The sequence below is a fragment of the Numida meleagris genome, chromosome 6 (genome assembly GCF_002078875.1).
Source record: "Numida meleagris isolate 19003 breed g44 Domestic line chromosome 6, NumMel1.0, whole genome shotgun sequence".
Lineage (NCBI taxonomy): Eukaryota > Metazoa > Chordata > Aves > Galliformes > Numididae > Numida > Numida meleagris.
The window spans coordinates 7275790-7290440 of record NC_034414.1 but is presented as its reverse complement, the minus strand read 5'-3'; the positions used below and the strand labels follow the sequence as shown (position 1 = coordinate 7290440).

Below are 14651 nucleotides of genomic sequence, written 5' to 3'. Positions count from 1 at the left end.
GAAACATCAACATTAAAACACAACGTGTAACTATCAAGACGTACAACTGGAAGCTACATACACTGTGTAATTTATTGTCTATGAAAAATTAACCGGTTTTAAATACTTTTGAGTTTTCCTTTCATGTATGTTTGGTTAAATAAACTGTAGATTGGAAAATCACAGAGTAGATAATCGTTCCCCATTGACTCCATACAGCTAATCCATTATGTTTCATTAGAAAGCTTACCCTGCTTTATCTTTAAGAGAGATTTGTTGCCGGACATGTTGCCAATTTCCTCTGCTTAGGTGGAAAGCCTTCTCCCGCACTTTGAAGCGTTTTTAAACATAAATCCATTTTAAATGAGTATGATTTATTGCGGGTTTTTTTGTTTGTTTGTTTTCCTGTCATTATTTAATAGACCTAAGGTGAAATATTCTAGATGAAAGTTTAAATAAAAATAGTTTGTCTCTGCCTAAAATTAAACTTGAAGTCTTACTGGACAGGTAGAGATATTTATTTCTAAAACTGAACTATTTTCTCCCCCTCTGTTTAGAACACCAAGTGTTCTGTTGCAGTGTATATCATATGAAAGTCATCTTTTCAGATATCTTGTATTAGGGCAGATGAAATACACTGATTTTAATTCCCTTGCATATAGGTAGTTTTCCTAGAGAATACTAACTTAGCTGATTTTTTTTTCCAGCCTTCTGTTTCAATTCCAGAAATTTTAAATGGACAGTTCTTAAAATGCTTTTAGAAATGTACCATTATCTTTGTTCAGCATTTTAAAACACATTTAAAGGAGCCATTGATCTGGCTGCTAGAATTTAATTAGTTGAGATTATATGTCAGACAGCTCTATCTAAATTTAGCTAGTGGAGCTACAAGGTCCTAGCTCCATCTAGCGTTCATCTTTTAGAAGAGGTATGAACGATCTCGAAAGTGCTCAGAATGAACAGTACTTGGCTGCCAGGTAATCACTAGGTCCATACGTTTTGCAGTTATTTAAGGGTTGACAAGCCTACCACAGTATGTGAAACTCTAATAGAGGACAAGTGCAGCCTTCTCAGACGGATATGACTGTTTAAAACATCTGCCTCCAAGTTCTCTTTAACAACCAGGCAAAGGCCCTCTTAATACAGCTTGGAAAATGAAGCTTTTACTGTAAGCCACTGCAAGCTCATATGCAGAGAATGCACTACCATATAAGCTGTTATTCCATTTCCTATACCGAGGCAATTTTGAGTTGTGGGAGTTCCTTCAGTCAAACTGAAGTCTGAACGCTATGGTTTTAGTGTCTGTCTAGATTTGTTTGAAATTTTTTGCATGGTAGAAAAAAATACATGCTAGAAAGTAATTCCAATATTAAGACATTATTAAGTGGTTTATTTAATATGAAGATATCCAGTGTTCTGTTATGTGTTGGGAAATATTTCCAACTAGCATTTAGGCTTGAGTCAAGTAAGATATATCTTTTGTGAGTATTTTAAAGTAGGTTTTTTTTTTCTTAATCTTCTAGCTTCAAACATAGGAGAGTCCATAACAACAGGAAAATTCCAAGTTTGTCTTACCTGCTGATTTTGAGGTAGAAGGTAAGGGCCTGTCTCTGTTCTTTTTCCAGACGACGCTCTTGATTGCTTGTCTTTGATGGCTGTTACAGCGCTTTATCTCATAAAGATACAAACATAAGAAGCCATCCCCTCCTATGTCTTTTAGAGCAAATCCTCAGACATCTCCAGTATATTTATATTTGGTATCACCATTCATTTAGGCTGGTATAACAAAATACCTTTTACTTAACTATGAAAGCAAACTATGATGTGAAACTTGTTGCAGCTCCCAGGCAGTAAAGATTAGCTTAAACGGCTTTCATCTGACCTCTGCATTTACAAGAGCAGGCAAGGTCAGTTAGCGTGATTCAGCTGAGGTGCAATAACTCAGTCACATGCCTGAGCTCTCAGCTGGTTTACTGTTCAGCTTTCTTTTGTCAGTATTTTCTGGTGTTTGCTAAAATGTGACTTCACAGAGTAGAGAAATGATACTTTCTATGAAAATTTAAAGATCAGGCAATATGTCAGTCAGGTATAATGAAGTCTTTAGCTGATATATGCCTTAAAATTATCTTAAAGGTCAGCCTGCAAACAGTCACTAAAATCTACTGCAGGAGAACACCAACAAGCCCACAACCAAACCATCACTCATAGAAAGGTAGTAGGTCTCTACTTCTAATCATCATCTCGGATCCAGTAGTTGGTAACTTGCTTGTGTGTGCCTTAGCTTGAGTAGCTTAGAAGTTTTAAGTAATTGGCCATGACTGACATATTTAAGAGGAAATCCTAGATTTAAAGGTTCCTTGGGGGCTTGTAACTTGTTTCTACAAAATGTACGTTTCCTGTTGTAGCAGAAATGCTGAGTCATGGCCCGAGCCAGTGATTAAGCACCTGGTGGGAAAGCAGGGCCAACCCAGGGGGGCTCAGGTGCAATCAATGCACTGATTAACTTAAAACTACAGAGGTGGAACATATGTACATCCTTTATATCTCTTGAAGATTTTTTAAAACAAAAATCAGCCAACAAAAAAGAATACCTGTGGTGAAAAAAGCAAACATACAAACAAACAAAAAACCCCATTGTTTTCAGTAAAAGTTTCATAAGAAAAAAAGATTTATTCAAAATACATGACGTAAGATGGTATTAGAAATTTAAGAACTTGATTTTGTTATTTGAAGTTTATTAAATTGTTAACAGGACCGACTAGGAATGTAGTCATAAGGATAGGAATGTGATATTTGTATGTTAATAGTATGAAAAGAAAGGGATGCAGACAGTATGGAGACTATTTCTATTGTGTAAGTCTTGTAAACTTAGAGCTATACATTTTGAGTTTATCCTTGTTAATCCTGCAAGTTTATGTTTGCAGTTGGTGACCAAATGATTGAGCAGGAAACTTTTTTCTCACTGTGGTGACTAACTTCCAAAATGGTGGAATGCCACCTGTTGTAGAAATGCTGAGTCATGGCCCAAGCCAGTGATTGAGCCCCTGGTGGGAAGGCAGGGCCAACCCAGGGGAGCTCAGGTGCAAGCAATGTACCTGAGTGACCAGAAGAGGTGGAGCTGAGATCTACTCCTCCTCAGACTTATTTTAAGTGTTGGTAATGGAGGTGAGGGTATCTCATCTGGAGATCCTTGCCTACCTGAGCCCCTTGCAAGCCTTATGAAGGGAAGTGGTTTCTTTATCTTATTTCTGTGCCTACTGCAAACATATCTAAGCAGATACTGTAGCCTACGACCTTGCTGTTCTGCCATCTTGTTACGCTTTCTATCGCATTATGATACCATTCGGTGAAACTGATTATGCTAATAAAAAACTGAAATAATTTTTGAGACCTTTTTAGGAGATAACTTGTCCCATAGTGATAAATGCTCTGAACGTAATTCAGTTCTGATTGTCTCTGAAATTGAAATCTCTGAATGCAGATAGTTTCTTTTTTGAGTCCATGGAAGTTAAGAGTAAAGGTTTTAAATCAGATTTTTGCACCTATTCAAAACACAAACAAACCCCAGCAGAGACAGAATACAAAATCTAAAACTTTGCTGTTGAAGTTGTTTCTACCAGCTGCAGATGTGGCACTGGAAAGCTGGCATTAAATCTGCTTACATCTTGCAGATACATAAAAAATAGCTTTTGGAAAAATACAGTGGAAGCATAAAGCCAAAGTAAACCTCTGTAGCTCCGAAAGGGAGAGCCATCTATCCACATGAGATAGTATCACTTTCAAATTGAATATGCACACAGGAAATTAAATTGACACTTTGACTTCTAATCTTCTGTTGTGGTAAATGGACAGTGATAGAGGAAGCAGTTTAGGACTGGGCCTTTAAAGTAAAAAGTAATTGGGCAAATTCATGAAGAAAGTTTTCAGCAATATTGACACACAGACAGTCCCTCTGGCATGAGTCTTTAAAGCACAGTTAACAAGCTAACAGTGTTCTTATGTTCTTTTTGGTACTTTCTTGAGATTGGCTGTGAGTTTCACTCTCTGGTTGATGAAATAAAGCTACTTTTGTGTTCTTATTCTAGAAGTGACAAAAATGAAGGGAGGGTTGCATTAGAGTAAGAAGAAATAAAAATGATGCTTTAGGAAGAATGAGTCAGTGGCTGGCTTGTAAATTGTTGGAGTAATTTCCCTGGGAAGTATGTGGAGTCCAGATCATGAAAGGCATTCCAAATGGTTGAGGTGGACTTGTTCCCTTCTGTTCTCTTTCCTTATCTTTGCATGTAAATGGTTGTTCAGCAAATGAACATCACTACAAACATCTGCAAATCACAGCTCTTTGTTTTATCATTTACATAAATTTCTCAGGTTACAAGTCTTGACACTTAGCCACTCCTTGTGAATGACCTTCAATTTTAAAATTTGTGACACACTTCTAGTCTTTTTTTAATGTGATAGGAAATAACCTAGTGAAGCTCATCTGTTCAGGACTTCCTATTTATCCAAATTAGGCCATCTATAAATTGATAATGGTGTTTGGATTTCTGAGGCAAGCAGCAAGGTTCAGAGACTGCCTAGCCTGATTTGCTGAGAGCTGTTGATTGATACCACCATCTTGAATATAGAATAATGAAGTATGCTGTGCTCTACACACTATTACACAGAGAGCCTCCAGGAATGCCTTTTCTAAGGAAGCAAGCTTAATTCATATTTATGTCAAAAGCCTTTATTTGTTACGTCAAGATTACACATCCTTTTACAGTAAGCATCTCAAAGCATTGCAGAGGTGATTAATAGTCTATTTTGCATGTGTAATTTTACAGATGAGGAATAAAAGGCTAAATAATGTAATTTGCCTTTCACCTGTGGTCACACAGCAAATCATTGCCAGCCCTCCTTATTTGAAGTCCAGGGATGTCTTTAATTGCTTCTTGTGGTGTCTATGGACACAGTTCAGCATGGAATTAATGCTGTAGTCATTAATGCTGTTTAGAATGATATATTTGCTCTTGCTAAAATCAGGCCAATGTTGTTGTAGTTTGTCAGTCCACTTGCTTTTAGCTGTGTTCTGGGACTCCTTTGCAAAATTCCCTGATGTTTTTTGTTCTGTGTAAGCTGTCTTTAAACAGATGAGCTCTTTCAGTGTAAAGAACAGAATGGGTTTTCTGTAGAAACAACTGAGGATTGCTTTTTCAAGTACTTTTCAGTAATGAGTATTCAGTTAAAATCCAAAATCTAAAGCCAAAACCTGCCATTTTTCAAGTGTCTAGTGTGTGTATGGTTTGTTTTCCTTTTTTGCATTTTTTGAAACAATTGAAGTTGTATATCTGGAGATCATCTGTTGTTGGCAAAACCAGGACTGAGCAAATGATGTGCACACGCTTGCAGTACTTGAGCTCATCTGGTCCACACTTTCTGTACAGATATTTTGCTGGAATCAGAAGGTAGGATAAGAAAGATTTAGCTCTGAACAATAAAAGTGTTTGGCAATCTTGAGAAAATACATCACAACTAGAAGAAAGAAAACAGTTACTGATAGGTAAAACAGTTAAACAGTATATGGTTCAAAATAGATTTAGGAACATTCCCTCCTGCAAACAAGCAGTGATTTGCACGAAAAAAAGGTGGCAAACTGAAGCTGATAAGTGGGAATATCTAGCTGCAACTAATGTGTTTGCAGGAGCAAAAGTCTGTGCAGCTACACATACTACGAATTGGGAAATTTTTGTAGAAATAGGCTAGAATGTCAGTGATTAGAAATAGCCTTGATATAATGTGCAGGAAGATCATATGTTAAAAATAAACCATATATTTGTGAGGATGTGTACTCATTAGCTTTGTGATATGATAAATCTGTGCTATTAAATCTTACAGGTAGCTTCTCTGGTACAATGTGATTTTAAGTGCTTTCCAAGTGTTTTACAGCCACCTAGGATACTGAAGGCAGTAAGATGATGGGTTGGGTAGGAAGGACTTAATTGATTTCCATGACACTGAAGCAGAAAATACAGTTTGAGTAGGAAGATAACATGCCAGATGTTTGTGTATATGTGTGCACACTCATATGTATTTTTACATTGCTCTTTAAGACTAGCCTGTGTATATATTTATATGGTGCTAATTCATGAGTTAATATCTATTTATGGAGTCTTTACATATTTTTAAATAGACATTACTTTAAGATCACTGGCATGTGTAAGCGTTAATTGATGTGAAATAAGTGAAAGTTGTAGTGCATGGTCATTATTGTGCATTTATATTAATTTCTCACTGAGATGACACTATTTAAATGTATTTGAGAAGTTGCTTAGGATTCTAAGCTTTTTGCTGGTTCTGAAGCTTATAAATAATCTGGGATCCATCACCCCATGCAAGGAGCTGCTTTTCCTTGGGGTCATAATGAATAGTGGAATGGCTACCTTGATGTTTTGGAAAATGCAATACTGGTATTTCATAAGTACTTACAGCACCTAAAACATCATAGGTACATCGTATGCGAGAGGTGCCTCCACTAGGAGAATTGTACACAACATAAAGCGTGTTGCATGCCATGAAAGCTGCTTCAGCATCCTTGCTGCTGCATGTTGTATCCCAAGTGTGTTCCACTGACATGGTTATGTGGTTGATTTTGGTAATTACGAGGTTTCCTCCAGTCTCTGGTTCTGCATGGATTGCCCAGAGCCCTTGCTCATCAATAGCAAGATCTATTTTTGTTGATGGAGAAAGCTGATAGGCAGGAATCCTTCCAGCTCCTGGCAGTAGCATATGGTCAACTATTTTTCTTTTCTGGATATTGAATTTAACTATTTCATTTAAAGAGCCATGTCTGTGATAGAATAGGAAACCCTGATAAATAATGTGGCCAGTCCCTTCCCAGGGAAATGGCAGGATAACTCTGCGAGCTTTTAGTGTGTGATTGCTTTCCATGAATGTCAAGATGTTTGCAAATTCAAAAATAACATTATTCACAGGACCATTCAGCAAATATATCTTTGTATGCTTTTTGCCAGGATCTTTCATCCAAGAACCATGCTTATCTCCAGTCTTCTTAACTATCTTTAGGGACTTCACACCTGCAAGCATGTGGTCACAACCTGTAAATGAATACCCAGAGAAAAAAATCAAGTTAGAATATATGAATTTTATGGTTTCCTTTCTTTGAATTATTTACTTTGGTTTTAATCCACCTACAGTGTCAAGATGAATATGTTGATAAAAGTGGTGGCAATGTGGCTATGTTAAGTAGTGTTGAACCTAATTTCATTCTATACTTGGTGTCTTCTACTAAAGAAGCAGCAAACCTTAGCCACATATGCTGCTCTATGAGAACAGCATAATTCAAAAGGCATTCAGTGTTTATGTACCTGACAAGAAGCCAATAATACAGTAGTTATTCCCTGATTATTGTCATCTGTTATCCTATGGGGCAGTAATTTTCTCTTCTTAGAGGTGTTAGATCAGTGCAGTAAAGTCAAATTTATTTCTTATTGAAAGCTTTCAGGCTGAAATATATCCTCCTGATATGTTGTGTATATATAGTCAGGAAATCTTACCCTCTGTTAGCTGCTGCTGCTTCTGTTAGCTGAGTGGTGCAGTTGACACCGTAGAAGGAAGGGATGCCATCCAGAAGGACCTGGACAGGCTTGAAGAGTGTGCCCATGACTTGCTAATGAGATTTAACAAGGCCAAGTACAAGGTGTTACACTTGAGTCAAGGCAATCCCAGATACGATTACAAACTGGGAGAAGAACTTGTTGAGATTAGTTCTGTGGTGAAGAACTTGGTTCTGGTAGATGAAAAGCTGCACTTCTTACATGGTCTTGTAGTGATATGACAAGGGGGAATGACTAAAAGAGGGGAGATATAGGTTAGATGTTTCGGAGAAGTTTCTTAGAGTGATGAAACACTGGAACAGGATGCCCGGAGAAGATGTGGATGCCCCATCTCTGGAAGCATTTGAGACCAGGTTGGATGGGATCCTGGACAGCCTAATCTAGTGGCTGGCAACCCTGCCCATGACGGGGGAGATGGGAACTTGATGATCTTTAAGGTCCCCTCCAACCTAAGCTATTCTGTGACTGTCTTTTTGTATTAATGATGTGAACACAAAGAACAGGTGTAGTTTGTGTTACTAATGCTTATGTTAGAAGCATGACTGGTGGAATCAAATAAGGACAAAGATTTTAACATAGCAAGTGAGCCTTCAATAAGGAAGGCTAAGGCCTGCTTGGAACTAAATCTATTAAAGGATGCCAAGGATAACAAAGGCTTTTTGAAATATGTCATTAGGAAAAGGAGGACTAGGGAAAATGTGGGTGACCTGGTAACGAGGATGTTGAGAAGATGGAGATAATGATTGCCTTCCTTGCTTCAGTCTTTACTACTAACGCTGCCTCTCAGAAGTCCCAGACCCTGGAGGTGAGAGAGAGTCTGGGGAGTGGAAGACTTCCCCTTGGTTGAGGTGGATCTGATCAGAGAGCCAAAATCATGGATTTGCACACAAATCCATGAGCCTCGATGGAATACACTAGCATGCGCGGAGGGAGCTGGCATAAATACTGGCAAACCACTCTGTAGTCTTTGAAAGGTCATGGAGAATGAGAGAGGTCACTGAGGACTGGAGGACAGCCACTGCCACACTAGTCTTCAAAATGGTTAAAAAAAAAAAAATGGATTTGGGGAACTATGGGCTGGTCAGTCTTACCTCCATCCCTGGAAAGGTGATGGAACAACCTGTTCTGGATGCCATCACCAGGCAATTGGAGAAGGTTATCAGGAGTAGTCAGCATGGATTCACCAAGGGGAAATCATGCTTGACTGATGTGGTAGCCTTCTATAATGTTATCACCAGCTGGGTAGATGATGGAGAGCAGTGGATGTTGTGTGGCTTGACTTCAGTGAGACATTTGACACTGTTTCCCATAAAATCCTTGTAAGGAAGCTTAGAAACTGTGGGATGAACGAGTGGACTGTAAAGTGGGTTGAGAGCTGGCTGGCAGAGCTCAGAGGGTTGCTATGAGTGCAGAGTCTGGTTGGAAGCCTGTAACTAGTGGTGTTACCCAGGGGTTGGTGCGAGTCAGGTCTTGTTCAACATCTTCAATTACCTGGATGAAGGGGTAGAGTGTACCTGGAGTAAGTTTGCTGGTGATACAAAGCTAGGAGGAGTGGCTGACACGCTGGTAGGCTGTGCTGCCATTCAATGAGACCTGGACAAGACTAGAGAGCTGGGCAGAGAGGAACCTGGTGTGGGTTCCTCAAGAACAAAGTTCAACAAGAGTCTTGCACATGGGTAGGAATAACTGCATGCATCAGTACAGGTTAGAGGCTGACCTGCTGGAGAGAAGCTCTGCAGAGAAGGACTTGGGCATCGTGGTGCACAACAGGTTGGCCATGAGTGAGCAGAGTGCCCTTGTCCCCAAGAGGACCTCCAGCAGAACAAGGCGCTATGGGCAGAAATTAGAACACAGGAAGTTCCATACTAACACATGGAAGAACTTTTCTGTCCCTCTGTCAGTGCCCTGGAGCAGGCTGCCCAGAGAGGTTATGGAGTCTCCTTCTCTGGAGATATTCAAGACCCACCCAGATGCCTACCTGTGTGACCTGCTGTAGGGAACCTGCCTTAGCAGGGGGGTTGGACTCGATCTCTAGAGGTCCCTTCCAACCTCTACAATTCTGTGATAGTTTTTGCTTTGGTGTGTTTTGTATGCTCTTTGTAGGATGTTTGAGACCAAAAAGCACTAAGCTTGTGTAGACCCAGGTATTTAGAGTCTAAGACCTTTATTGGGTACTGTCCTTTCTGGGGGGGAAAAAGCTGTACTGCGAAGTATATTAATGAGCTTCTTTACCAAAGGCACTAAAATCACAAGAGACACTATTTGAACTTTAATGAATTGCCTTTAATTAAATGCAGCCATTTTAGTAAACAGAACAAAGCCTTAAGGCAGGAAGTTCTGGCAGCAGATGAAACGGAGAAAGCAAAAAAAAGTTCACTTACTGGCCTGATATGAACCTATTGAAGTCATTGGCAAAATTCCATTTGCCTTTAGAAATCAACCTTTATGTTGTTTGTATGTACTGGTATCCTCTACCAAAGCTCTCCTGTATTGCAGCTACAGCATTGACTTTTTGCTGGAAGTCCCTTACTCTGGATGCAGCTTTCTCCAATAATCTACAACAGCTTTCCTGAAATTTATTGATTAGATTGATTAAAAAAAAAAACAACGAAATCCTTGAGTTAAAATACCTAGTAGGAATTAGCGATGTGCTCCTCATCTGCAGGAGAAATATACTGAATAAATGGACTGCTCTCTGAAATCTATGAAGGGTTTCTTCTTGAGAGAAAATGTTATCTCATTGGCTTTCCTAACATCTTTCTGGAAGACTGAGGAACTGAGATACGCATGGTGAACAGAAAGTATACCAAAAATTTTCCCCATTATCCGCTGATAATTTCCAGGCCCGTTGTTAACAAGCCCTATAATGTGCAGAAGAGAATATACCAGTTTCTTCCAAAGCAGGACAAAACAGGATGAGGTATCAACTACTGAATGTAAAAATAATCATTATGTACACACATGTACGTGTGTATACATACATATATAATAGAATATATAAATTCTTTATTTTTAAGTGTGTATGAGCTTGAACTAAAGGTAGTAATAATGTTGGACTTCATTTTTGGCAATTTTAAATAAAAAAATAAACTCAGTGCTTCAGCAAGAAAAAAATCCTCAAAACTTCTGGCTAGTATATGATAACTGAGACACGGAGTTACTGTGTACTGGAGTTGTGAATGTCTTGCTCCAAAGTACTGTAAAATTTACACGGTGAGTAGTTTACCCATGGGGTTCAGTGGGGCAAGCATTTCCCTGGTATTGACAGAAATAAAATCACTGTGAACTGCTGCAATTAAATTAAAAGTAATAAAATTTAAGAAAGGATTTTTTTTTTCCCCACTTGGAAACTCTCAGGAAAATAATTGTCCAAGTGTCCTTACCACAAACAATTTAAAGTTCTCTAATGTTCAGAAAAATGTACATATGTAAAAAAAAAGTCTTGATATTCACACCTCTCAAACACTGTAAAAGTAGAGCTTAGAAGCAGAATAGGTGGTCTCTTCTGTTACCATCTGCCTTAATACTCTGTTGCTGGAAAAGCCTGAAGAAGAGAAGTGTGAACTTACTCGTAAAATAAATTCAGTACACTTTTTCTGAAGCTAGTGCAATTGTATAATTGATGCTTAAGATCTTTCACCTAACTGCTTAAAAGAGCTGTCTTTGTGTCCTGCAACTCTTTTCTTACCACATTGAACAGAGATGGAACAGACTACATCAAATAGATGTAACTTAAATATATCTTGTACATATACAAACATCATAAGATAAAGGTAGTTTGTAATGATAAAATTTAGTTTGGGGACAGTTATACATTGCATATATTCTTCATAACAGATACCTTATACTTAACTTTCAAGTTAAAATGGAGCTTTGCTCGTAGCTAATCCATTGTGCTCTCATGATAAAGTACACAGCAGGGGAGGTGGATAATAGAATAACAGAAGAGGGCAGCAAAATAGAAGGAAAATGTAGTACTGAATTAAGTTTTATTAACTTGAGTTCACTTTAGAAACTTGGGTCTCTTGCCAGTACAAATAACAAGACCAACGTTAATTAATTCCTTGATACAGCTGAATTGCAGTGGCAATTGCTCAGTTGTTCTGGGACTTTGCAAGAAAGTGTTGTTTTTAATTTTGTATTAAAAGCTTTCAAAGAGTAAACTTGATATATCATAGAGTGTATGCAAAATATTTGAACTGTACTTCCTTATGTCCCCCCTCCCACATACATGAAACATATTTTGAAAGACTAGTATTTACACACAAAAACCATATTATCATCTTTGGTATTTATGTAACTTGTGAAAACCTGTTATCCCTGCATGTGAACTGTTCTTACTTGCATTAAGCATGACTTTAAGTTTCCTTTTTTCTTCTGCTGCTTCTATGAGCTGCTGTTTCACCAGATCTTCATCAACTTCTATGCATGTATTAGAATCTCTCGCAGATCCAAAATAATCAATGTCCCTTTGTGCTCGTTCAACTCTTGTTAGCAAATTCTCTACTTCACTTTTAACCTCAGTCTTGTAACTGTTCAGTCCTGACAGGCGTGACAGTACCATCTTTGAGAAGTCTCGAAATTCTTCGACATAATCCAGTATGTCTTGGTTGCATTTTTCCAGTCTGTTCTTGAGTTAGAACACAGAAAGAACATCCATAGAAACACACAAATATCTGTGTAGATGTTGATCTCATTCACAATTACTTCAAGTCCCTTGTCTGCTCCTTTACAATTCCCCCCTCTGTTTGAAAACATTGGTCTGTTGCTGCTTATGTACATGAAGCCAGAGACTTAAGGACACATGATGTCTGACTACTTGCTTTCCAGAAACTCTTCCTGTAGGTTTACTGGTGAAGCAGTCTCAAAACATTTTTTCTGCAGGAAATCTACAACCCTGAACATTTCACATAAATAGCCCTCTTCTGACCAAGGTCCTATGTAGTGTGGTTTCTGGAACGTGGAAATTCTGGTATGTTTTTTGTCAAATTCCCAGCTGTATTAAAAAAGTGGAAGGCTGAGTGAACTTAAATTTAGCAGTATTTATACTTCTGCAGATTTTATGAGGAACTGATATTTTTGTATAATTGAAAGCAAATGCCTGTTTCCCCAGCTGCAAGGGGATTATTTCCAATCCTAATTCAAGGGAAGATACACTGCAAGTCTACAGAAACGTGGCTTAAATGACTCTCTTGATTAGGTTTATCTGTACACAGAAATTTATCAGGTGTTGTTTTCTATCTCCTTGTTAATAACTTACAGCAATTGTACTGGTAACAATATGAGAATACCATTCCTTCAGATGGACTGATTGTATGTTAAACACTTGCATATTTGGCAAGTTTCACTGATGGTGTAAAAAAAGAAACACAAGTGAAAACAGAGTAAAACATAACTCTATGAAATGATATCCTACAATAAATAATGATGTGGTAATTGGAAATCATTTTAGTTAAAGGTTGAGTAACAGTTTTACTTTCTGTAACTGCAGTTATTTGGTAAAGCTGGAAACTTATCTTCCCAATACTGATTAGAATACAAACATTTCAGTGTTTATCCCCTCACCCCCCCATGCATTTTCAAATCTGTATTTAGGCAGTGTTACTAAATGATATAGATAGTACGTACCTCTAAAGACAGGATACGCCGGTCTATGTAGTTCATCAGTGCTGCATCTTGCATTACATACTGAGCCTCTCCCATGATGTTTTTAAGGAATGGAACTAATAAAAAATTAAGTCCCAAGATGATCATTGTTTAATAAAATCTTGAAGGGGAAAAATATTGAATTAATAGTGTATGTATGGAGAGCAATCCTCAAGACTACTGCCACTCCAGAATTAAATGAAATGTAATAGTTGTCTGATGCCCCAGTGTGGAGAAATACTAAAAATACTGAGGCTGCAACTATTAAGAGGACTTAAAATGGCTGTTGCAGTTTAGTTTATCATTTAAAAAAAAAAAGTTGCGGAATAGGAACTGAAAGTTGTATTTCTAGAAGCCAGATGACTGCTTTCCAGTCTATGATCCTGTGATCAATCCCAGATGTTCAGTACTGAGTCACTTAAAGCCTGTAAGCCAAATTTCATTAAAAACAAAAATAATTTATTTTTCCTCCTTTCTCCTCCCATCTGTTTTCCCATGTGACCAGAACTGCGCAGGATATACTTGGTGTAAATCAGCACAGTTTCAAAGTCAGTAAAACACTTACTTTCCTTCACAGGAAGATCTGATGTGTAATAATCTATTTCAACATCTATAGTTGATAGTTGTTACTACGAAACAATCTAAAGCATTTTTTCATTTCCAGTATTAAGCCTATTTACAGTAGGACAGAAAATCATAAATTAAGAAAACAACTTCTCCCCTTCTTTGTTCCTCTTCTCTTGCCAGTGCTTTTCCAGATAAAAATCAGTATCCTTAACACTGTTCATTGTCAACTTAATAGAGTCCTTTAAAGACCTCTTTGTTCAGAATAGTATTTATTTTTCAAGCTGTTGTAATTTAAAGGAGTATTACATGTAAAGATTTCTTAAAATTTATTCTTCTTAGAAGCTTTCATTACTGAATGCTGTGTGTGGAGAGAGACGTGGCAAAGCTAACATTGTATTCCTTAGGAAACCACATGTTGGGACTTCAGAAAGGTCCTTTTGTATCTGAAGCCAAACTGGGCGTCCCTGTCTCTCTTTCTCAGAAATCTCCACCTCTTGGCTTTTTTCTGTTTTAATTTCTTTGCAGGTTTTGTTTCTTACAATTTGCACAACTTGGCTTTGGTTTCTGACTGTCCCGTGTTCACATAGGCATGCAGGTGCTGACAGAACACATGAAAAACTTAGCAGGCGAATTTAACCTCTGTTTTCTTGTTTGTTGCAAGGTACAGTTATGCATATTTTAAAAGCAGGAATCTTTTTTCTTATATTGCTTCATTCCAAGAGGCAGAAACAATTTGCCAGTTCATATTTGTAGGCAAATACTTGGTTTTACTTCCCAGTGCCACTTCACTATACTGCGGAACTCCTACTAGGGAGGATGGAAAGCTTGCATATGGGATCCCTGAGA

At 38.0% G+C, this 14651-nt stretch overlaps 2 protein-coding genes and 1 long non-coding RNA gene across 4 annotated transcripts in view; 1 reads left to right on the top strand and 2 right to left on the bottom strand.

Annotated features, from left to right (window-relative positions):
- PPFIBP2 (PPFIA binding protein 2) overlaps positions 1 to 1656 on the bottom strand; it is a 92857-nt gene extending 91201 nt beyond the window's left edge. The window contains exon 1 of the mRNA XM_021400937.1: positions 1555 to 1656. The gene's annotated coding sequence lies outside the window, so the exon portion shown is untranslated. The remainder of the gene's footprint in view (positions 1 to 1554) is intronic.
- Positions 1 to 14651, top strand: part of LOC110400776 — a 142974-nt gene that overhangs the window by 2097 nt on the left and 126226 nt on the right. The window contains exon 2 of the long non-coding RNA XR_002440063.1: positions 1503 to 1575. This is a non-coding gene — a long non-coding RNA (uncharacterized LOC110400776). The remainder of the gene's footprint in view (positions 1 to 1502; positions 1576 to 14651) is intronic.
- OLFML1 (olfactomedin like 1) lies at positions 4684 to 13651 on the bottom strand. 2 transcript variants are annotated; one of them, XM_021400958.1, is made up of 3 exons: positions 13221 to 13651; positions 11934 to 12222; positions 4684 to 7073 (listed from the first exon to the last, which is right to left on the bottom strand). In XM_021400958.1, exons 1-3 carry the CDS (start codon positions 13344 to 13346, stop codon positions 6295 to 6297), a joined length of 1194 nt encoding a protein of 397 aa, XP_021256633.1. In that variant the 5' UTR covers positions 13347 to 13651; the 3' UTR covers positions 4684 to 6294. The 2 variants fall into 2 exon arrangements, with proteins under 2 accessions (XP_021256633.1, XP_021256634.1); XM_021400959.1 differs by having other exon boundaries at positions 11934 to 12217; positions 13221 to 13358.